The sequence below is a fragment of the Bos indicus genome, chromosome 23 (genome assembly GCF_029378745.1).
Source record: "Bos indicus isolate NIAB-ARS_2022 breed Sahiwal x Tharparkar chromosome 23, NIAB-ARS_B.indTharparkar_mat_pri_1.0, whole genome shotgun sequence".
NCBI classification, from domain to species: Eukaryota; Metazoa; Chordata; class Mammalia; order Artiodactyla; family Bovidae; genus Bos; species Bos indicus.
Genome location: NC_091782.1, coordinates 31789655 through 31813429, shown reverse-complemented (window position 1 = coordinate 31813429; position 23775 = coordinate 31789655). Strand labels below are relative to the sequence as shown.

Sequence of the window (23775 nt, the reverse complement as noted above, 5' to 3'; positions counted from 1 at the left end):
ATTAACCCCACAATAGAGCCCCCAGAACTTACACAGGACTGGGGAAACAGACTCTTGGAGGACACAAACAAAACTTGTGTGCATCAGGACCCAAGAGAACGGAGCCGTGACCCCAGAAGAGGACTGACCCAGACTTTCCATGAATGTCCAGGTGTCTCCAGATAAAGTGTTGGTTGGCAGTGGCTTGCTGCAGGGTTGGGGGCACTGAGTGAGGCAGGAAGTGGCAAGCCACTTCAGTATTCTTGCCTTGAGACCCCATGAAGAGTATGAAAAGGCAAAAAGATAGGATACTGAAAGATGAACTCCCCAGGTCAGTAGGTGCCAATATGCTACTGGAGAACAGTGGAGAAGTAACTCCAGAAAGAATGAAGAGATGGAGCCAAAGCAAAAACAACACCCAGTTGTGGATGTGACTGGTGACTGAAGTAAAGTCCGATGTTGTAAAGAACAATATTGCATAGGAACCTGGAATGTTAGGTCCATGAATCAAGGTAAATTGGAAGTGGTCAAACAGGAGATGGCAAGAAGGAACATCAATGTTTTAGGAATCAGTGAACTAAAATGGACTGGAATGGGTGAATTTACCTCAGATGACCATTATATCTACTACTGTGGGCAAGAATACCTTAGAAGAAATGGAGTAGCCCTCATAGTCCACAAAAAAGTCTGAATGTACTTGGATGCAATCTCAAAAATGACAGAATGATCTCTGTTTATTTCCAAGGCAAACCATTCACTATTACAGTAATCCAAGTCTATGTCCTAATCAGTAATGCTGAAGAAGCTGAACTTGAATCGTTCTATGAAGACCTATAAGACCTTATAGCACTAACATCCAAAAAAGATGTCCTTTTCATTATAGGGGACTGGAATGCAAAAGTAGGAAGTCAAGAGCTACCTGGAGTAACAAGCAAATTTGACCTTGGAGTACAGAATGAAGCAGGGCAAAGGCTAATAGAATTTTGCCAAGAGAACGCACTGGTCCATAGCAAACACCCTCTTCCAACAACACAAGACAAGACTCAACACATGGACATCACCAGATGGTCAATACCAAAATAAGACTGATTTTATTCTTTACAGTCAAAGATGGAGAAGCTTTATATAGTCAGCAAAAACAAGACCAGGAGCTGAGATCATGAGACCAAGGCTCGGAGATCATGAACTGCTTATTGCCAAATTCAGACTTAAATTGAAGAAAGTAGGGAAAACCACTAGACCATTCAGGCATGCCCTAAAACAAATCCCTTATGATTATTCTTTGGAAGTGACAAACAGATTCAAGGGATTAGATCTGATGGAAAAGAGTGTCTGAAGAAATACAGATGAAGGTTCATAACATTGTACAGGAGGCTGTGATCAAGACCATCTCCAAGAAAAAGAAATGAAAACCAGCAAAATGGTTGTCTGAGGAGGCCTTACAAATAGCTGAGAAAAGAAGAGAAGGAAAAAGCAAACGTGAAAAGGAAAGATATACCCATCTGAATGAGAGGTCCAAAGAATAGCAAGGAGAGAAAAGAAAGCCTTCCTCAGTGATCAATGTAAAGAAATAGGGGAAAACAATAGAATGGGAAAGACTAGAGATTTCTTCAAGAAAATTAGAGATACCAAAGGAACATTTCATGCAAAGATGGGCACAATAAAGGACAGAAATGGTGTGGGCCTAACAGAAGCAGAAGATATTAAAAGGAGGTGGCAAGAATACACATAAGAACTATACAAAAAAGATCTTCAAGACCCAGATAACCATAATGGTGTGATCACTCACCCAGAGCCAGAAATCCTGGAATGCAAAGTCAAGTGGGCCTTAGGAAGCATCACTATTAACAAAGCTAGAGGAGGTGATGGAATTGCAGTTGAGTTATTTCAAATCTAAAAGATGATGCTGTGAAAGTGCTACACTCAATATGCCAGCAAATTTGGAAAACTCAACAGTCTCCACAGGACTGGAAAAGGTCAGTTTTCATTCCAATCCCAAAGAAAGGTAATGTCAAAGAAATCTCAAACTACCACACAATTGCACTCATCTCACATGCTAGTAAAGTAATGCTCTATATTCTCCAAGTGAACCGTGAACTTCCAGATGTTCAAGCTGGTTTTAGAAAAGGTAGAGGAACCAGAGATCAAATTGCCAACATCTGCTGGATCATCAAAAAAGCAAGAGAGTTCCACAAAAACACCTATTTCTGCTTTATTGACTATGCCAAAGCCTTTGACTTTGTGGATCACAATAAACTGTGGAAAATTCTGAAAGAGATGGGAATACCAGACCACCTGACTTGCCTCTGGAGAAACCTATATGCAGGTCAGGAAGCAACAGTTAGAACTGGACATGGAACAACAGACTGGTTCCAAATAGGAAAAGGAGTACGTCAAGACTGTATATTGTTACCCTGCCTATTTAACTTCTATGCAGAGTACATCATGAGAAACACTGGGCTGAAAGAAGCACAAGCTGGAATCAAAATTGCCGGGAGAAATATCAATAACCTCAGACATGCAGATGACACCACCCTTATGGCAGAAAAAAAGCCTCTTGATGAAAGTGAAAGAGGAGAGTGAAAAAGTTGGCTTAAAGCTCAACATTCAGAAAACAAAGATCATGGCATCTGGTCCCATCACTTCATGGCAAATAGATGGGGAAACAGTGGAAATAGTGTCAGACTTTATTTTTCTGGGCCCCAAATCACTGCAGATGGTGATTGCAGCCATGAAATTAAAAGATGCTTACTCCTTGGTAGGAAAATTATGACCAACCTAGATAGCATATTGAAAAGCAGAGGCATTACTTTGCCAACAGTGGTCCATCTAGTCAAGGCTATGGTTTTCCCAGTGGTCATGTATGGATGTGAGAGTTGGACTGTGAAGAAGGCTGAGCGCCGAAGAATTGATGCTTTTGAACTGTGGTGTTGGAGAAGACTCTTGAGAATCCCTTGGACTGCCAGGAGATCCAACCAGTTCATCTTAAAGGAAATCTGTCTGAATATTCATCGGTAAAACTGATGCTGAAGCTGAAACTCCAATGGCCACCTGATGAGAAGAACTGACTCGTTGGAAAAGACCTTGATTCTGGGAAAGATTGAAGCTGGGAGGAGAAGGGGATGACAGAGTTTGAAATGGTTGGATGGCATCACTGACTCGATGAACATGAGTTTGATAAGCTTCAGGGGTTGGTGATGGACAGGGAGACCTGGCGTGCTGCACTCTATGCAGTCATGAAGAGTTGGACATGACTAAGTGATTGAACTGAACTGATGTCTTATTCTGTGCTGTACCTCAAGTGAAATTAGAAAAAGAGACTCTGTAATACATAGGAGCTATGACTCCTGTGTGATACCTCCAGGAGCTATGACTTTTGGTTGAGCAACACAGGCAACCTCATGTTTCCCAGCTGCTGCTGCTGCTGCTAAGTTACTTCAGTCGTGTCCGACTCTGTGTGACCCCATAGACAGCAGCCCACCAGGCTCTCCCGTCCCTGGGATTCTCCAGGCAAAAACACTGGAGTGGATTGCCATTTCCTTCTCCAATGCACGAAAGTGAAAAGTGAAAGTGAAGTCGCTCAGTCTGACTCTCACCGACCCCATGGATTCCAGCCCACCAGGCTCCTCTGTCCATGGGATTTTCCAGGCAAGAGTACTGGAGTGGGGTGGCATTGCCTTCTCCGGTTTCCCAGCTAAGAGGGAGCAAATGGAAAATAACACAAATTTGTTTTTCTCTCATTCTCTAATCGTCAACTGTCTGCTCTCATTGGCTGAACCCAACCAGAAGCCATAAATTAAGGAATTCTTTAATTCTTTTGTTTTGAATACTTGAAGTATACGTGAGGTATCCGAATCAAAAGAACTTAAGAATTCTTTGATACCTCAAGCCTTAGGTTTGAGAGAGACTCCTAAATGTGACAAGTTCCAGGGTAGTGCATGTGTAGTACACATATAGAAATCTTTTGTTGATGTTTAAATTCTTCTCACACCTTTGTCAGTTCTTCCTTTGTTCAACTTTTCTCATTTTCCCAGTTGGAATGTGCATCTATTTTATGCTGGGATCATAGCTGATATAACTCTCCATTTAAAAACAGGCCAAGATAATTTCTGGCTTCCATACTGTTTGTTTTTGTTTTGTTTTTTTCCCCCAAACTTTGAACTTTTTATTTTTTATTGGGGTATAGCCAATTTTCAGTGTTGTGGTTGTTTCAGGTGAACAGTGAAGGGACTCAGCCATACATATACATGTATCCATTCTCCCCCAGACCTCTCTTATTCAGGCTGGCACATAACATTGAGCAGAATTCCCTGTGCTATACAATAGGTCCTTATTGGCTATCCAATTTGAATATGGCAGTGTGTACATGACCTTTCCAAACTCCCAACTGTCCTGTCCCCCTGGCAACCATAAGTTTGTCTTCTAAGTCTTTGAGTCTCCGTTCTGTAAGTTCATTTGTATCATTTCTTTTTAGTTTCCACATTTAAGGGATGTCATACTATATTTCTCCTTCTCTGTTGGCTTCCAGAACTTTCGAATTACCTTTTCTCCCACTTAAAATGCTGTTTCCCTGATTTCATCATGGCTGGCTTCTTCCTGTCTTTCAGTTTGAGTTTAAAGATCACCTTCTAGGAAGGAATACCCAATATGAATTTACTACCCAGTATCTCAATATCATATTCTTCTAAAATTTCAATCAAAAGACAATGTATTTTCTAAATTATTTTGCTTTCCAAGTATATCTAAAATTATTTTGCTCTGAAAGATGTAAATTTCATGACACTAGTAACTCAAAACATAGAGTCATCTTCTACATATTATGTCAGTTGATTTTTATACACACATAGAAACCTTTTCATGGCAGATAAATTGATAAATCAACAATTAAAATATATTTATTTTTTATACAAAACATATCTGAAATACTTCTGCTACATTCCATATATTTTGGTATGCTGTGTTTTCATTCTTCTCAAATTCTTTGCTAAGACATTTATTTCTTCTGAGATATTTATTATTTATGAGTGCATTATCTAATTTCTATATACTTGTATATTTCATAATATTTTAAAAATTTATACTAATATCATTTCATTGTGCATAGAGAACATACTTTCAGTCACTTAAAATTTATTGTGATTTTTTCATGGCCTAACAAATGATCTACTCTGTAGAATGTTCCATATGCAATGAGAAACATATGTATTCTGTTTTTGTTGTGTGAAGTGTTATGTAGATCTATTAGTTTTAGTTTGCTTATATTTTTCAAATCTTCTCTTTCTTTGCTGATTTTATGTCTAATTGTTCTTTCCATTATTTTAAGTGGGGTATTGAAGTTCAACTATTATTGTGGAATTAACTATTTCTTCAATCAGTTCTGTTAGTTTTTACTTTACATATTTTGCAATCTGTTACTAGATACATATGTGTTTGTAACCATTATATCTTCTTGATGAATAGCATAAATTTATCACTATGAAAAGGTTTTTTTACTGTGGTAACAATTCTTTTCTTTATGTCTTTATTCTGTTATTAGTATAACTAAATAGTGCTATCTTTTCCCTTTATCTTATTAGCATTTTATTGAAGTATAGCTATTTTAGAATATTATAGAAGTTTGAAGTATATAATATAGTGACTCAGTATTTTTATAGATTATCAGTTCAGTTCAGTCTCTCAGTCGTGTCCGACTCTTTGTGACCCCATGGACTGCAGTACTCCATGTCTCCCTGTCCATCACCAACTCTCAGAGTTTACGCTTACTCATGTCCATTGAGTCAGTGATGCCATCCAACCATCTCATCCTCTGTCATCCCCTTCTCCTCCCACCCTCAATCTTTCCCAGCATCAGGGTCTTTTTCAATGAGTCATTTTTTTGCATCAGGTGGCCAAAGTATTGGAGTTTCAGCTTCAGCATCTGTCTTTCCAATGATTATAGTCTATTAAAAATTATTACAAGAAAATGGCTATAGATGACTGTGTTATACAATATATTCTTGTTGCTTGTCTATTTTATACATAGTTTGTATCTACTACTGCTAAGTCAGTTCAGTCGTGTCCGACTCTGTGCGACCCCATAGACGGCAGCCCGCCAGGCTCCCCCGTCCCTGGGATTCTCCAGGCAATAACACTAGAGTGGGTTGCCATTTCCTTCTCCAATGCATGAAAGTGAGAAGTGAAAGGGAAGTTGCTCAGTCGTGTCTGACTCTTAGCGACCCCATGGACTGCAGCCTACCAGGCTCCTCCATCCATGGGATTTTCCAGGCAAGAGTACCGGAGTGGGGTGCCATTGCCTTCTCCATAGTTTGTATCTATTAATCCCATACTAATCCCATACTTACTCCTATCTTGCCCCTCCTTTCCCTCTTTCCTTTGGGAATCTCTAGTTTGTTCTCTGTATTTGTGAGTTTGTTGTTACATACATTTGTTTTATTTTTTAGATTCCAATAGAAGTGATGATATGGACCATTTGTATCAATATTTCAATATTTATGTTATATATATATATCCTTTATCTCCTTTATGCATTCAAGTGTTGATGAACAATAAGGTTGCTCTCATATCTTGGAAAGAAGATGCTGCTATGAACATTGGACTGCATGTATCTTTTCAAATTAGTGTTTTTTTTTTTTCTTCAGATGTATCCCCAGGAATGGAAATCCTGGATTGTAGTATATGTTGTATTTTAGTTTTTTGAGAAACTTCCATAATGTTTTTCATAGTGACTGCACCAATTTATATTCCCATGATGAGGAGTTTTCTTTTCTCCACATCCTTGCCAACGTTTGTTGTGCATACATTTTTTTTTTCTAATTTTATTTTATTTTTAAACTTTACATAATTGTATTAGTTTTGCCAAACATCAAAATGAATCCGCCACAGGTATACATGTGTTCCCCATCCTGAACCCTCCTCCCTCCTCCCTCCCCATACCATCCCTCTGGGTCGTCCCAGTGCTCTAGCCCTAAGCATCCAGCATCGTGCATCGAACCTGTACTGGCAACTCATTTTTTTGATGATAGCCATTCTGATGGGTGTGATGTAACATCTCATTCTGGTTTTGATTTACATTTCACTAATAATTTGTAATGTTGATCTTTTAATGTGCTTGTTAGCCATCTATACGTCTTCTTTGGAAAAATGTCTATTCATGTCTTCTGCCCATTTTTTTGATTGCATTATTTGGTTTTTTTGATACTGAGTTGTATGAGCTATTTATATATTTTGGATATTAATCCCATACCAGTCATATCATTTGCAAATATTTTCTCCCACTTAGTAGGTTGTCTTTTGGTTATGAATAGATTGTTTTCTTTGCTGTGAAAAAGCTTTTAACATTAATTAGGTCCAGTTTGTTTGTTTGCTTTTTTTCCTTTTGCCTTTAGCATACAGTTTTAAAAAATATGGCTGTGATTTTACTGAAAGAGTGTTCTGCCTATGTTCTCTTCTAGAAGTTTTATGTTTTCTGGTTTTACATTTAGGTCTTTAATTCATTTTGAGTATACTTTTGTATACTCAAAAAATATACTTATTTTGAGTATACATTTGCATTTTGTATATGATGAGAAGAAATGTTCTAATCTTATGCTTTTACATGTAACTGCCCAGTTTTGATATTTTTGAACTTATAAGCCTTTAGAAAATTAGTAAACCAAGTAAAAATGATCATGCTGTACAAATTGTTTTTACTTGCTTTAATTTTTAATAATCATTTTTCTAGATTAATAAACACTTTGAATAATAATCCCTAATGCCTGCATATAATTCCTGCCTATTTCTATAGCATAATTGTTAAATAGTTATTTTTTCATGTTCATATTCTTTCCATTTTTTGTTAATTTTACACAGATATAAATAAAAACTGCAATATATTATGTTTTGGTCTTCAATGAATTATATAGCTTTTGGTAAAATGTGTCCAGTAAAACAAATCTTGGTCATTAGTGAACATCACTACCATCCCCTAATCGTAACATTATCACATCTTCTTTTTCTTTTTCAGCTTTATTGAGATAAAATGGAAAAAATTGTCGAGTTAAAACGTAAGGTGGATAATGTGATGATTTTATATATGTGTTCATCGTCAAATGATTGTCAAAATCAAGTTAAAAAACATCACCTCACGTAGATATCTTTTGCGTATGTGTGTGGTAGGAACACTTAGGTCTATTCTCTTAGCAAAGTTCAAGTATACAATTCAGTATTATTAACTACAGTCAGCATGCTATATGTTAGATCACTAAAATTTATTCATCCTATTTGTAAGTTGTCATAGCAGCAGAGTTCTCCATTCCTGTCATGTTATCACTACTGTATGGGTAGTTGCTAAATCCTCATAGACCACAGCTCTTCCCCAAGCTCTAGAGTTCAAATCCAAGATAATTTCTTCTATAGATGCCTCGAGATACTAGATTTTGTTGTAACTATGTTCATTTCTCTTAAGAGCAAGTTTTGGATAATTTCCAAATATATCCTGCCAGAATTCATCTGCACATTTGTACATGTTGTAAATTACATAAAATCATTAAAATTATTTATATTAATTATTTTAAGCTCAATTTTCTTCTTCCATCCTTGAATTTAAATATGATTTCTCTTTCTTTTCAAAACATTTTTTCTATGGGGACTCTTGGTAAAAATTTCTCATGCTTTTCTTTTAATATTCTGCCACAATTACCTCTGAATTTTAAGAATTGCTTTTTTGAGTTTTATCCACAACTCAAAAAAGAATTATTTGACTACTTCATATACCAACAATTAAGGATGAAGAGTTTAAAACATTTTTATGGAAGAAAGTAATGAACATCATAGAGTTATTAAGGAAATAAGAGCCATATGGGACTGGCATATGTGGAAGCACTGCCTCAGTGACCATGGCAGAAGTCATATTGACCTCTCAGAGGAGAGAAAATGCCTAAGAGTATGAGTGAGAATTTCCTAGGCTTCTGAGATAGATTCTGGTAATTTATACTCTAAGCCTGTACTTTAGCCTAGACTGAAATGTTTTAGAAAGCCAGTCTAGTATTAGATTCACTTATTAAAATTCATTGGTAGCCAATTTCCTTTCAGAATTTGGCAATCAGAACTTTTGCTATAAGAAGAGAACTATCTCCAAAATTAAAATCACTGTTACGAAAGACGTTTCTTACAAAACACCTTGACAAGTACAGTTTCCTTCCTTCCTTTCTGTCTTCCTTCCTTCTTTCCCCCCAACCTCCTACACTCCCTCCCTCATTCTCTCCCTCTTTCTTTCTTTCTCTCCTTCCCCCTTCCTTCCTCCATCCATACTCCCTCTCTTTATCCATATCTTTCTTAATTTTCTTCCTTCCTCTGAGGTTGAGTGTGCATCTTTTTCAAAGAAATTTGTGTGGTCCTTTGGTATCTACCCGTGAGTCAAAACATTTTTCTTGCCCAGAGTTCTCCGAAGAGCTGTCTTGACTTCCTTATTCCGTAAGCTGTAGATGATAGGGTTGAGCATGGATGTCACCACAGTATAGAAGAGGGCCAGGAGTTTATCTACCCCAGGTGAATGGCTAGCCTTGGGCCTCAAGTAGGTGACAGATGCTGAGCCATAGAATAGTGTTACTACCAGTAGGTGGGAAGAACAGGTGGAAAGAGCTTTTTGACGGCCTTCAGGGGAGGGCATGACCAACACAGCAGCTAGAATTCTGCCATAAGAAGCAATGATTAATAAAAATGGACTGGAAATGCAAAGAATGGCTGCAACAAAGACTGCAGCCTCATTATGGGATGTATTCCCACAGGCTAGTGCCAGAATAGGGGGGAGGTCACAGAAGAAGTGATCTATTTCACAGGGGCCACAGAAGTCCAAAGAAAAAATATAGTTGGTTTGGCCCAAGCCTACTATGCAACCCATTCCCCAAGAAATCATTGCTAAATGGACACACACTCCATGACTCATTCGTGTTGCATAGTGAAGTGGGGAGCATATGGCCGTATAGCGATCAAAAGCCATGGCTGCCAAAAGACAGCACTCACTGATACCAAATAATGTAAAGAAAAACATCTGTGTAGCACAGTCCTCCCGAGAGATTCCTCGGGCCTCACTCACAAGGTTCTGCAGCATCTTGGGTATAGTAGAGCAAGTGTATCCAATCTCCAAGAGAGACAAGTTGGCCAGGAAGAAGTACATGGGGGTATGGAGGGCTGGATTGGTCCAGATGGCAAGGGCTATGAGAGCATTGCCTGTCAGTGATGCTAAAAACATGAATAGAATGAAGGAAAATAAAAGGAAACACTGTTCAGTGACCTCAGAGAATTTGACAAATGCAAAGTGTTTCACAGACATGCTGTTGTCTTGCCACAAAGAACAATTGAAACTCATGATCTGAATAAAAGAAAGGCAAAGTCATCAGAAAGATAGTTTCAGATAGAAGTATACATCTTTATATTACTCTTAACAAGCTCTAGTGAGTCAAAGAGATAAATTTCTTACCTATAATTTAAATTTAAAGTTTGGGAGTTACACTCATCCTGAAACCAAATCCTATCCTATGTTCACTGTACCAGTTGATTTGTCCAATATATGTCTAGTCAGCAAGCATAAATTGGAAAAAAAAATTCAGTACAATTTTCTTCACCCCTTCATTTTCTCAAATAAAGGTCTTATGATTTCTATTTCTTTCCTCTTCTTTGGTTGCTTAGTTGCTTTCTTCAGTTGTTCACTCAACAAACATTTATTGAACATTGAGTATTTTCAGATTATTTTGCATTTACTGCTGTCATGGGATTAAAAGGTAGGAAAAAAGGGTCAGAAATAAGTGGACTGATTCAAAATTCTGTTAAATATGGAGTAACAAACCTGCATGATGACAAGAACCCTTGATGGGTATGATTGTTGAAAAATTTGCTCATACATAAAATATTATAATGCATTTATGTTATTTAAAATAATTTATATATATTTACCTTGCATTGTATCTAATTAAATTAACTAATACAATTTAATATCTATATTCGACATGTAGCAAAGATATTCAGTTAAGGCTGTGGCAAGAAAAAAAGACAATTGTTTACTTATCTTTTTTTAAAACCCCAAACATTTTCTTATGTATCTTTACTTCTAAATAATAGCCTATGTTGTTGCATAAAAGCTCTGGATGTGGAGAAGTTATCATCTGTTTTGTCAGTTAAACACACAATTTTTTTTTTAACTAATTCTATCCTCCTGTATTTGGGAAGAACTGCAGCTTTCTCAGTGAGACTGATGGAAGAACCAAGGGGGAAATTCTGACCAAAAAAGGAGAATACCTGACTCTTTCCTAGGTAGTGATATCGCAAAGATTTCATTTCATAAGTATCCTTGCCCATTTAGGCTGTAGACATAAATGCAAAAGCCTGTGTTGGGGGTGAAAGTCGGGGGATGTGGGGAATGGGAGAAACCTAGTTGTGAAAGGCACACAGGGAGGGTTGACTGCACAAAGGCTAATGCATGCTGTTAGTCATTCTATATTCTCAGATGCACAGGATGAATAAACAGTCATCCTGTGTTAAGTGCTTTTTAAAACCTCATGAAATTCATAGATATTTGAAAAAATAAGTTGTCCAAAATAGTGAAGTGAGTGCTTTGAAATATTTAAACGGACTTAAGAATATTAATAAAACTATACCAGGTAAAATCTGATTTCTTCATTGCACTTTCTATTGTTTTCAGGATTTGCTCTGTTGACCTTTGTGCAGGGACCTTGAGACACATGTAGTAGAGGTCAGCTTTATGTTCATAGCAAGAATGTTTCATTTTAATCATTGTTACAGAAAAAGAGCAAGATGCTCAAGGACAGGTGTCAGGAGTCTGCAGAAAGGACCATCACAGGCAGTATAACAGGTTGGCATAGACATTTTTCTGTCTCTCACCTGATACATTTTCTTGACCTAAAGCCTCTGATTAATCATTTCTGTATGAAGTAAGGATGATGAAGCCTTTCCAGTCTTGCTTGCTGAGTTGTTTTGAGTTAAAATGGAAACATTATAGAGGGAAACCATGAATGACAAATGAGGAATTAAAATTCACTTTTATCATCATCTAAATTCAACTCATATGGCCTGCAGTATTCCCTATTATCACCAGATTATTAAATAACTATATTCAGTCACTCATCAAGCAAATATGCACTGTGATATTAATATAAAGACATAAGAGCTTCATGCCCTATTTTAAATTGTATTTGCCTATTCCTACTAAATGTGATAAAAGATTTTGTGGACATTGGACATTGACATATGTGTGAAGGTTTGAATCTTGACATGGAGTTTCAGTGACAGAGGAAGAAGACAAGATAATTTTAATAACTCAATGGCTTGGGATCATGTACCACCTTACCCAGCCTCAAGATCCAAGACAAGCACATTCTATATAGTTCTGCTTTGGAAATAATCCAGCAGAAGTGATTCATTTTGGGTCAGTACCACATAGTTAGAAATGCTCCTTAACTGACTCAATCCCTGATTAATCTCAGTTTTCAAAATGAAATGTTTGGTTCCTATTAGTCAAAGGAAAACGTCTGAGACATTATCAGATATTTTACCTGAAACAATACAGTGCCTGGCATACAAAAAAACCTCAATGAATATTAACCTTTGTTATTCTGAAATCATCATTTCAAAATTCTTGAATAGTAGATACAATTTATATAAACTGGTCATTTTTTTGTAGAGATTTCCCATTGCTTTCCACAATTCACCCATAGCCTTTTCATCAAGCACCTAATATTTAGCTGGGTGATGCCTTAACATAGCTCAGCAGAAACTATGTTATCATTTGTTTGGAGTAAAATTTACAGGATAATCTAGGCATTTGCATTACCCAACAATAAGAGACATGCCTATTTCCTGAGAAATAATTATTTTAGAACAACTTATAACAATTTTATAACTGCAAACTGAGTAAATCCTTATAGTCTTCAGATAGGGAGAAAAGAACTGATTAAAATAATCTCCAGAACTGAATAATGCTTTTGGTATTGTCTATCCATGTGCACATTTTAATCCACTGTTTTCTACAACCCTCTTTTCTTTTAAGGCATCAGTTATATCACATACCTTTAATCCTAATATTTGAAGAAAAAAGTAGATAGTATTTGCTTTTGATGAGCCACTCCCAATTTTTGCCTAAACACTCTCTGTATAACCTCCCAAAATTCAGAGGATGTATATCTCCCTAATCCTCTTTTCTAAGAGGAAGATTTTGTTGTAATCAGGGCCACGTCTGATCCCAGGATGATTGTCTTCTCAGAGAGCACTCTGTCCCTCCTAGCCATGCTCTCAACTACACACACACACACACACACACACACACACACACACACAACACATGCATGTGTGGGTGCGTGAGGGCTGTGCTAATTACATGATGATATATTTGAACTTTTCTCGCCATGAAAAAAAAGGGTATATGAATATGTTACACTTAATTTCTTCTCCCTGTTCTGAATCCTTATCCTGTCTCTCTTGCCCAGGAGACATATTCTCAGAAGTATGTCAGGAAGTAGTTTGATCCATCTCTCAGGGATTGCCATGGACACATCTGTCTCCATTTGTTGGTGAATATGAACATTTAGGAAGCAAAATAAATAAATATAAGAGGTAATGTAGGGGCTTTCATCGTGGTACAGTGTTTAAGATTCTGCACTTCCAGTGTAAGGGGTATGGGTTCAATCCCTGGTCGGTAAACTAAGATCCCACATGCCTCAGAGTATGGCAAAAAAAAAAAAAAAGTAAAACAATAGTAAAAGTACATCAACAGTAAAATATAATGAATAACCTATATTATATGTAACTGCTATCATAGAGTGCATACACAATGTGATATTAATTCTGTGGAAATGTACTACTGAAATCAAATATTTATGTGACCACTCTATGCTATTAATATTACTATGAAATTCTCAGATTTAAAATTTTTGTTTGAATTAAACCAAGTAGTCATCCAAAATAATTATGAAAACAACAAATAACTTTCATATCATATTATATCAATGCAGTTAGTATTTATTTTGATTATTATAAAACATTTTAGTAAATCTTAATAATCTTCCAGATACACAAGAGTTCACAAAAGTATCTATTTGTTTCTGTCAAAAGTAATTAAAAAAAACCTCAATAGTCAAAGGTATATATTAAGATGATGAAAAAAAGTAGATGATACTTAATACTAATTGTGTAAATGATTTAAAAAGTGGGTAAGGTACTGAATACCTATCAGTGACATGATCTAAAGGGAAGTGAGAAAGACTAGGAGCAGGAAGTTGGCATTTGGATATAAATTCTGCTTCTTGCAGCCCCATTAGATGAATTATTCATAGGAAGAGAACAGATGGTGGAATAGGAGGATGGGGAAACTCTCTCCCCTAATGAATGCACAAAAATTATATCTACATGTGGAACAATTCTTACTGGAAACTAACTGGAGACTGGGAGAAAGACTCCTGTACAACCAAGGCTATAAGAAATATCCACATGGAAGCCAGTTAGGAAGAGAAGCAGTAGGTCAGGACCCGTACCCTTGGGATGGGACTCAGAAGAAAAGAGAGATTACATGGGCAGAGATCCTCCCCAGGGAGTGAGTGGTTCCAGCCAGATACTGGGCACCCCAGTTCTGTGTTCCTTGACAGAGAAGATGAGCCCCTTTGACTGATTGGAGGACTTGTGAGATTAAGAGAAGGGCTGTGGGAAGCTTGGACTCCACTCCTTAGGAGCCGTGCACACTTGCTTGCTCCTAAAGCAGTGAGGAGAGAGAGGATTGAAAACGGCATGAGTGACTGAGCAGTTTCCCAAGACTGCCCCCCAGGCTCATGTCCCAGCCTGAGCCTAGGGAACCCTCCAACTCTGCTTGCTTCAAGATCCAGCTCCACATTTCCATATTCCATACTCTCCTCTCTCTCTCCTCTTTCTGGGATCCCTATAAGGTGAATGTTGGTACCCTTGATGTTGTCCTAGAGATTCCTTAAATTGTTTTCATTTTTAAAGAGAAAGGCGTTTCACTATTTATTTAACATTTAAGTCCTTACACTATTTTTACAAGCTGGTGAATATTGACAAATTATTTCTCTCACAGAACTATAACCACATGTTCCCAGACAGTATAAATATATGGTTTTAATCAATTACATAATAAAACAAATTGTCAAGTATCAAATATTAAGTTACCCAGCTCCAAAGGCATATAAAATATTAAATGTCTGCTCAATTCATTAGCAGAAACCACTTTTTTTGTGTGTGTGTGTGAAAGAGGTTGGGAATCACACTTCAAACAAAAATAAGTTGGTAAACAACTTCGGACAAGTATGGGAAAATTACAAGAATTTCAGAAATTTTATGATTAAGAATTGTTTTAGCCAGAAGTATTTTTTAATGAATAAAATTCCTTTTAATTTCACATAAATTACACCCACCTTGAAAGTGAAAGTCGTGCTCAACTCTTTGTAATCCCATGGACTGCAGTCCACTAGGCTCCTCTGTCCATGAGATTTTCCAGGCAAAGATACTGGAGTGGTTTGCCCTTTCCTTTTCCAAGGGATCTTCCTGCCCCAGGGATGGATCCTGAGTCTCCTGCACTGCAGGCAGATTCTTTACCAACTAAGCTACCAGGGAACACCCACCTTATTTCTCTCTATATGGTTCTGATTCAAAGTTAGAGTTATTATAGATATTTCCTTTCTAAAAGGTTATTCCTTGTATTTTCTAAGGAATTTATTCAACTAATATTTATTTAAAAAGTAACACTAATCATTGGTTTTTCAGGGATTCATACGCACACACTAAAGACATAATGGTAGACTTGACACAAAATAGATAGGGAATTCATTAAATACAGGGGAAGAGTAGTGTCTGTTGAAGATGGTTAGCAAAAATAGCTACCTTTTTCTCTCTCCACACCCTCTGCAATGTGTATGATTAAGTGCACATGCATAAGTGATATGTTAGTGTTTCTCAAGTGTTTCCTCCCTTGAATTTTTGCTGGTCCTGTGACTTGCTTGGCTAATAGAACGTGTGTGGTAGAAGGGATATTGTGCTGGACTTCAGAAGTGTTGCATGCTTCCACTCTCTCCCTTGGATCCCCATGATCTTACCATGTGAACAAGTGTTAGCTAAAAGATAAAGCACTATCTGAAAGGGGGTTCATTTACCTTAGTAAGGAGTCATTCAACTTCTGAATTTATGAACGAGTCCTTACTATTCAGCACCACCGTCAAAAGGCCAGCTGAGATCACAGATGCCTTCTTTCTCAAGAATAGTGTTGTAAGTTTCTTCACACACTCTTATTATTGTGGTAACTTCACATACTCTTATAATTGTAGTAACACTTTGCTGACAATGGTCTGTATAGTCAAAGCTGTGGTTTTTTCAGTAGTCATGTATTGATGTTAGAGTTAGACCATAAAAAAAGAATGAGTGCAGAAGAATTAATGCTTTTGAATTGAGGTACTGGAGAAGACTCTTAAAGTCCCTTGGACAGCAAGGAGATCGAGCCAGTCAATCCTAAAGGAAATCATCCCTGACTATTCACTGAAAGGACTGATACTGAGGCTCCAATATTTTGGCCACCCAATGCGAAGAGCTGACTCATTGGAAAAGACCCTCATGCTGGGAAAGACTGAGGGCAGGATGAGAAAGGAGCCACAGAGGATGAGATGGCTGGATGGCATCATTGACTCAGTGGAAATGAGTTTGAGAAACCTCCATGAGATAGTGAAGGACTCTGATGCTGGAAAGGTTGAAGGCGGGAGGAGAAGGGGATGACAGAGGATGAGATGGTTGGATGGCATCACCAACTCAATGGACTTGAGTTTGAGTAAACTCTGGGAGTTGGTGATGGCCAGGGAAGCCTGGCATGCTGCAGTCCACGGCGTTGCAAAGAGTCGGACAGGACTGAGCGAATGAACAACACATACTCTTATTATTGTGGTACTTCTTAAGTTCCTCTATACAGTTGTTTAAGTTTGCATTAATTTGATTGTGTGTAATAAGAAATCTCATGTTCTTGTATATGAGTTCCATAGGATCTTGGTGGTTCATTTGAAGAATGTCAATTTAGTTAAAAAATGCTCGATTATGAAAAAATTTAAAAATTGAATAACAGAAATGATGGAAAGAAACTGAATCTACTTCAATATACTCCACTTGAAATACTCAGTGCTTTAGAGTATGAAGTTGAGAGGAATGGGAAATGAAATGACCCTCCTAACAAGAAGCAACAATTCTTTGGTCCAGTAATACTAAGGTGATAGAAATGAAGTGTGCTGAGGTTTACTCCATCCAGGTCAGAAGTCTTGTAAAAAATGCTCTGTGAATTTCAGTTCAGTTCTTCTGTGTCCAGGTTACTCACTGGGAGCTTCTTATTGGAGTGGTAGTGGATTTCTACAAATCACTTTTCTGCATAGAGGTCGTGCTGTGCCTCGCAATAGTCTCCACTGCCCTTCAGAAACTTCATAAATGTGTGATGAAGAACACCACAGAACTGAGGAATATGTCTCCTCACTGAAGGCTGTGGCCTAACTATACATCCTGTCCCCAGGTGGTGGTGACACAGGTGGTGGCGGTGGCAGGTCAGGGAGGAGGTTGTTGTCACAGGGTGGTGGTGGAGTTTTTGGCTTTGACAGGGGTGTTGGACTCCATCCTGCAGTGAGCAGCAGCGAGAAGTTCATTTTTTGAAATTCTGTTTTCTTTTTGCTAGTCTCATTTGGTGATTTTAAAGTAATCTTTCAAATCCCTTATGTATTTTTCTTTATCACCTAGTCTGCTGTTTGTTTCTTCTGCTGCTGCTGCTAAGTCACTTCAGTCATGTCCGACTCTGTGCGACCCCATAGACAGCAGCCCACCAGGCTCCCCTGTCCCTGGGATTCTCCAGGCAAGAACACTGGAGTGGCTTGCCATTTCCTCCTCCAATGCATGAAAGTGAAAAGTGAAAAGTGAAAGTGAAGTCGCTCAGGTTGTCTACTTGAAAGTTGTACAGTCGTGTCCAACTCCTAGCGACCCCATGGACTGCAGTCTACCAGGCTCCTCCATCCATGGGATTTTCCAGGCAAGAGTACTGGAGTGGGGTGCCATTGCCTTCTCTGGTTTGTTCCTCCTAGTGTGTTTTAAATTTTAGTTATTGTATGCTACAGTTCAGACTTGTTCTTTTAAATTTTTCTATTTTCTTGGTAAAATTCTTACAGTTTTCATCTATTCTTTTCATCCATTTTTCATCTCATGCTTTCCATTTATTCAGTTAGCATTTTTATCACTAATGCTTCCAACGTTTTTGTTGTTGTTCAGTTGCTCAGTCATGTCTGACTCTTTGCAACCCCATGGACGACAGCAAGGCATTGTCCTGTCCTTCACCGTATCCCGGAGCTTGCTCAAACTCATGTCCATTGAGTTGGTGATGCCATACAACCATCTCATCCTCTGTCATCCCCTTTTCCTTCTGCCTTCAATCGTTCCCAGCATCAGGGTCTTTTCTAATGAGTCGGCTCTTCGCATCAGGTGGCCAAAGTATTGGAGCTTCAGCTTCAGCCTCAGTCCTTCCAATGAGTATTCAGTATTCAGGGTTGATTTCCTTTAGGTTTGACTGGTTTGATCTCCTTGCAGTCCAAGGGACTCTCAAGAGTCTTCTCCAAAACCACAGTTCAGAAGCATCAGTTCTTCAGTGCTCAGCCTTCTTTATGGTTCAACTCTCACATCCATACATGACTACCAGAAAAACCTTAGCTTTGACTAGATGGACCTTTGTTGGCAGTAACATCTCGGCTTTTTAATATGCTGTCTAGGTTGGCCATAGCTTTTCTTCCAAGAAGCAAGCATCTTTAATTTCATGGCTGCAGTCACCATCTGCAGTGATTTAGGAGCCCAAGAAAATAAAGCTTGTCACTGTTTCCATTGTTTCCGCATCTATTTGCCATGAAGTGATGGGACTGGATGCCATGATCTTAGTTTTTTGAACGTTAAGTTTTAAGCCAACTTTTTCACTGTCTTCTTTCACTTTCATCAAGAGGCTCTTTAGTTCCTTTTGACTTTCTACCACAAGGGTGATGTCATCTGCATAACTGAGGTTATTCAATTCTTTAGTAAATTGTTTATTTCATCTCATTAGTCCACCCCCCCCCCCCCAGGAGTGTTCTCTTGCTTTTTCAACTGAGAAAAATTACTCTGTCTTCTCATTTTGCTTAACTTCCTCTGTTTTTATGAAATTAGGTGAAACAGTTATCACTGGCAATCTTGAAATAGTGTACAGATTTGGCAGTGTCCCTGTACAATTCGTGTGGTGCAGTGGCTTTGGGGGAAAAGCTGAGTTTGATTTGAATACAAGACAGATATTTCTTCAGAGTGTGCTGGCAGGTACCACCTGGTTAGGAGGTGGGGTTAGAGATGAAGGGGCTAGGGCCAGAGCCAGGTGTGAGCCAAGACATCCTCTCTGCTCAATTGCTATCACCACCCTATTTAAGGCAAGGGTGGGTCCCACGTTGCTGGAACAGAAGCCCTGAGGGTTGAGTCAGTTGGCTCCCTTCCCTTATAGTGTGTGTTCTTCTCCCTTCCAGCACTGGCCCCCTCAGCCCCAGAGGGGAGCAGTGCTGGAGTAAGAGAGGCTGGGGATGTTTATTTGGCGATAGTCAGTGTATTGGGTGTGGTGGTCTGGCTGCCATCAGAGATCTGTTCTGTTCATGATGTGCTGCCTGTGTAAGTGCCCATAATGGCTGCCCCCTCCCTGCTCAGAGGCCATTTGGTTTTTCAGCTGCCGCAGCATTCCACACTCAACTTTTCCCTCTGTCATGGCAGCCCTCCCTCCAGTTTGCAGCTGTGAGTGTTTGCTCAGCTCAGAGTGGGGCTTGCAGAAGGGCATTCTAGGGAAACCAGTCAGCTAACTGGTGGTTTCAATTGGTCCTTTCCACCCTGCTTTGGGAGAAAGCAGGAAACTGTTCTAACCTAGGACAACTCCTTGAAGGGCATTAATTGCTACTTTGGGATTTATACTCCCAGTGGCCTCAGTCAGGGAAAACAAAACACAGTATTCTTTTGTTTCCATAAGGGCTCTGGTTGCTCTAGGAAAAGGGGTCCATTCCCTGACACAGTATATGCTCCAACTAGTTCCTCCTTCCAGATAAAATGAGATCTTTTTGGTAGACTCAGGATCCTTTCTTGTGTTGTAATGGTAATCATAGTTATTTTCAGTCTCTGCTTTCCTGTACTGATGTAGTAGATTAGAATATATGGTGTAGGCAGACATTTATATTGGTGATTTCAAAGAGATCATTGGCCCACAGATAAAGAGGCATGGATTGGGCAGACAAATACAGGGAATCCTCCATAATGTTGTATTTCAAAAATAGAGAAGAGATATTTCATTCTACAGCCTATGAAAGCAACCTTTGATGAGGTCTTTATTTTCCTTTCTTACTGTAAGTAGAAATTTAATCCTAAATTTCCTACCAGTTTTCTACTTACATCAATTTTTAAATTTTTTAAAAAAAATTTTGGTCTCATATCTTATTTTTAACTTCTATAAGAATACTGAACGATGGGTCATGCAACAGATAAATTTTTCTCAGAGCTGCTACTCTTTAAAATTAATGTATTATGTTATTCATGCAACTGTGTAAGGAAGAAGAAAATTATATCTGCATCAGAAGAAGCAACAAAAGCATCTGGGTTTATATTTCTCATGATATACTGTCTCATTCTAAAGAAATATTTAAAAATCTGAAATTTTCCTGCTGCTGCTGCTGTTGCTAAGTCGCTTCAGTTGTGTCCGACTCTGTGCAACCCCATAGATGGCAGCCCACGAGGCTCCCCCGTCCCTGGGATTCTCCAGGCAAGAACACGAGTGGCTTGCCATTTCCTTCTCCAATGCATGAAAGTGAAAAGTGAAGTCGCTCAGTCGTGTCCGACTCTTAGCGACCCCATGGACTGCAGCCTACCAGGCTCCTCCATCCATGGGATTTTCCAGGCAAGAGTACTGGAGTGGGGTGCCATTGCCTTCCTATTACCCCTCAAATGGCAGTGATCTCTAAGTGATGTATCTTTGTAATTCACTCTTGGACCATTGCTATATTTTGATTCAGCCACAGTTAAGTTCATCATCCAGGGGACGCAACCACACCCTCTTTGAGGAGGTCTGAACTGCAGCCTTGAGCAGGAAGTGCCTCTTTCCAAGCTTGTCCTTTCTTGGATACTGTCCTTTGGGCCAAGACATTATTTAGAGTTCTAACAACATTTAAAAAAAATAGTTCCTCTCCTTTTATAGCTTAATAATTCTTTATTATAAATCTTATGTTTAATTACAAAAAGTTTCTTTTAGGCAATGTGCTATCTGATTATCATCCATGGTTTCTGAGCTGTAGACAGTAGTCTAGCGTAACAGTTAGTTAAAGACTAAGAGTTTTAAAGCCTAAATCAGACTTACAAGTGTGAGGCTGACTGTTTTTAATGTGCCTGTTGAAATTCAAGTATTTGTCTACTGCTAACATCTTTTTCAGGAGTTGTACTTATAAAATACAAGCAATTAAAAGACCCCAAAAGAGGTAACTACAGGTGGCTCCAATGTGCTTTTTTTTTTTTTTTTTTGCTTTTGCAGTATTTCTTTAAATTTCTAGGGTATATATGATACTTGCCTCAGATAACAAGTAATGAATGACCACGAGAAAAATGAATGCAACCTCTGAAGCCTACTTTGTTCTACTGGGGTTTTCTAATTGGCCTCATCTGGAAGTAGTTCTCTTTGTGGTTGTCTTGGTGTTCTACTTGATGACATTGACAGGCAACCTGTTCATCATTATCTTGTCATACTTGGATTCCCATCTCCACACTCCTATGTATTTTTTCCTCTCAAATCTCTCTTTTCTGGATCTCTGCTATACCACCAGCTTCATCCCTCAGTTGCTGGTCAACCTCTGGGGTCCAGGAAAAACCATCTCTTACACTGGTTGCATGATTCAGCTTTATTTTGTCCTCGCACTGGGATGCACAGAATGTGTGCTTCTGATGGTGATGTCCTATGACCGTTATGCAGCTGTGTGTAGACCCCTGCACTACTCTATCCTCATGCACCCTCGTTTCTGCCATCTGTTGGCTGTGGCTTCTTGGGTAAGTGGCTTTACCAACTCAGCACTTCATTCTTTCTTTACATTTTGGGTACCCCTGTGTGGACATCGCCAAGTGGACCATTTCTTCTGTGAAGTTCCAGCACTACTTCGACTGTCATGCATTGATACCCGTGCTAATGAGCTAACTCTCATGGTCACAAGCTCCATTTTTGTTCTCATACCTCTCATCCTCATTCTCAGCTCCTATGGTGCCATTGCCCGGGCAGTGCTGAGGATGCAGTCGACAACTGGACTCCAGAAAGTCTTTGGGACGTGTGGAGCCCATCTTATGGTCGTATCCCTCTTTTTCATTCCAGTCATGTGCATATACCTCCAGCCACCATCAGGAAATTCTCAAGATCAGGGCAAGTTCATTGCCCTCTTCTATACTGTTGTCACACCTAGCCTCAACCCTCTAATCTACACCCTCAGAAACAAAGATGTAAGAGGGGCCGTAAAGAGTCTAGTGGGGTGAGGATGGTCTGTTTATACTGGTGACATGAATGGTAAAATGGAATATCTCTTCACCAATGGTTTTTCCAGTCATCCACTCATCAATCTTTCATTCACTCAATTAGCACTTAATGAATGTGTACACTCACAAGGTCACAAAGTTCGTGGTAATAGATATGAATTAGACACAGTCTGTCTTAATACTAATCATTCTTTAGTGATGATGACAGCCATGTAAAAATGGATCAAACATGAATATTCAGGTTTTAGTGCACAAACATAATAAAAGTATAATTTTCTTAATTGAAAATGAAGTATAGAATTTATTATAAAAATTGACAAAATTCAGGTATAATTCCTTAAAAAAAACCTAGAATATATTGTTTAATTTCTTGCTTTGTAGGCAGAATTTGTTATTCAATTTGTCTTCCATCTTTGGTCTAACGAAAGACATTTTGAAAAACTTTACATGTTTTCTCCAACATTGTTATTCTTTTTTTGGATGCTAGTTAATATTGAGAGGAATTTTGGTCTGTATTCTATAATATCCCATTATCATTAGTAACAAAGTGACTTGCATGAGTCGTAACAAGAAGTGCTCTCAGTAATGCAGTGGAAGTAAGCGTCTCATATTTCTCTTTTTTTCAAGTTAGTGAGAAGTGTAAAGGAAGGGAAAATAAGTTTAAAGCTGTGCTATATAGCTCATAAAGTAATGGTCATCGTAGGTTAGGTATTGTTAAGTGAAATAAGTGCTTGTAGCACCTGCGTAACCCAAGAAGCAGTAAACAGTATCTAAAGCGACCAAGTGCTAGGCTCTGAAAAGTGTATTGATGAATCCAATGGGTATTCGAAGGAATTACTTGAAAATATATTGGAAAAATTTTATGATAAAAGCTATATGAAAATGGTAGTTTTTTCTTTTCTAAGCTCGATCTGATTTGAATATTTGTGGTTAGAAAGTTCTTATGAAAATTAGCATGTATTTTTCAAATAAATAAATGCACTCTTAATTAAAGTAATAGTGTTGTTTCCTATATTATTAATACCATCTCCATCTGAAGTAAATGTACTATGTATATAACATTTTAAACTGCACCATATTGAGATTATTGAGATAAAAAATGGAATAAGGAATAAAGTAAAATCTTGGCAACACCTGAGTTTTGTATGGTTCTTAAATGTCTGTTTTAGTTTTGGGGGCCTCTAAATTTTAGATATGATTGATTCAAGCCCTTTTCCCTAAATTATTAAAAAGAAAAATGTC

General features: G+C 38.2%; 2 protein-coding genes across 2 annotated transcripts; one reads left to right on the top strand and one right to left on the bottom strand.

Moving 5' to 3' along the window:
* Positions 1–9361: 9361 nt before the first annotated feature.
* Positions 9362–10324, bottom strand: LOC109576714 (olfactory receptor 10C1-like). Its single transcript, XM_019985355.2, has one exon. It carries the CDS (start codon positions 10322–10324, stop codon positions 9362–9364), a length of 963 nt encoding a protein of 320 aa, XP_019840914.2.
* An 11288-nt stretch (positions 10325–21612) lies between these two features.
* Positions 21613–22817, top strand: LOC109576859 (olfactory receptor 2J3). The gene has a single exon (XM_019985496.2). It carries the CDS (start codon positions 21622–21624, stop codon positions 22531–22533), a length of 912 nt encoding a protein of 303 aa, XP_019841055.2. The 5' UTR covers positions 21613–21621; the 3' UTR covers positions 22534–22817.
* Positions 22818–23775: the final 958 nt, after the last annotated feature.

What these genes read in the sequence shown, in the direction of transcription:
- LOC109576714 (XM_019985355.2), bottom strand. Translation starts at nt 10,324, where the DNA reads ATGAGTTTCAATTGTTCTTTGTGGCAAGACAACAGCATGTCTGTGAAA.
- LOC109576859 (XM_019985496.2), top strand. Translation starts at nt 21,622, where the DNA reads ATGAATGCAACCTCTGAAGCCTACTTTGTTCTACTGGGGTTTTCTAAT.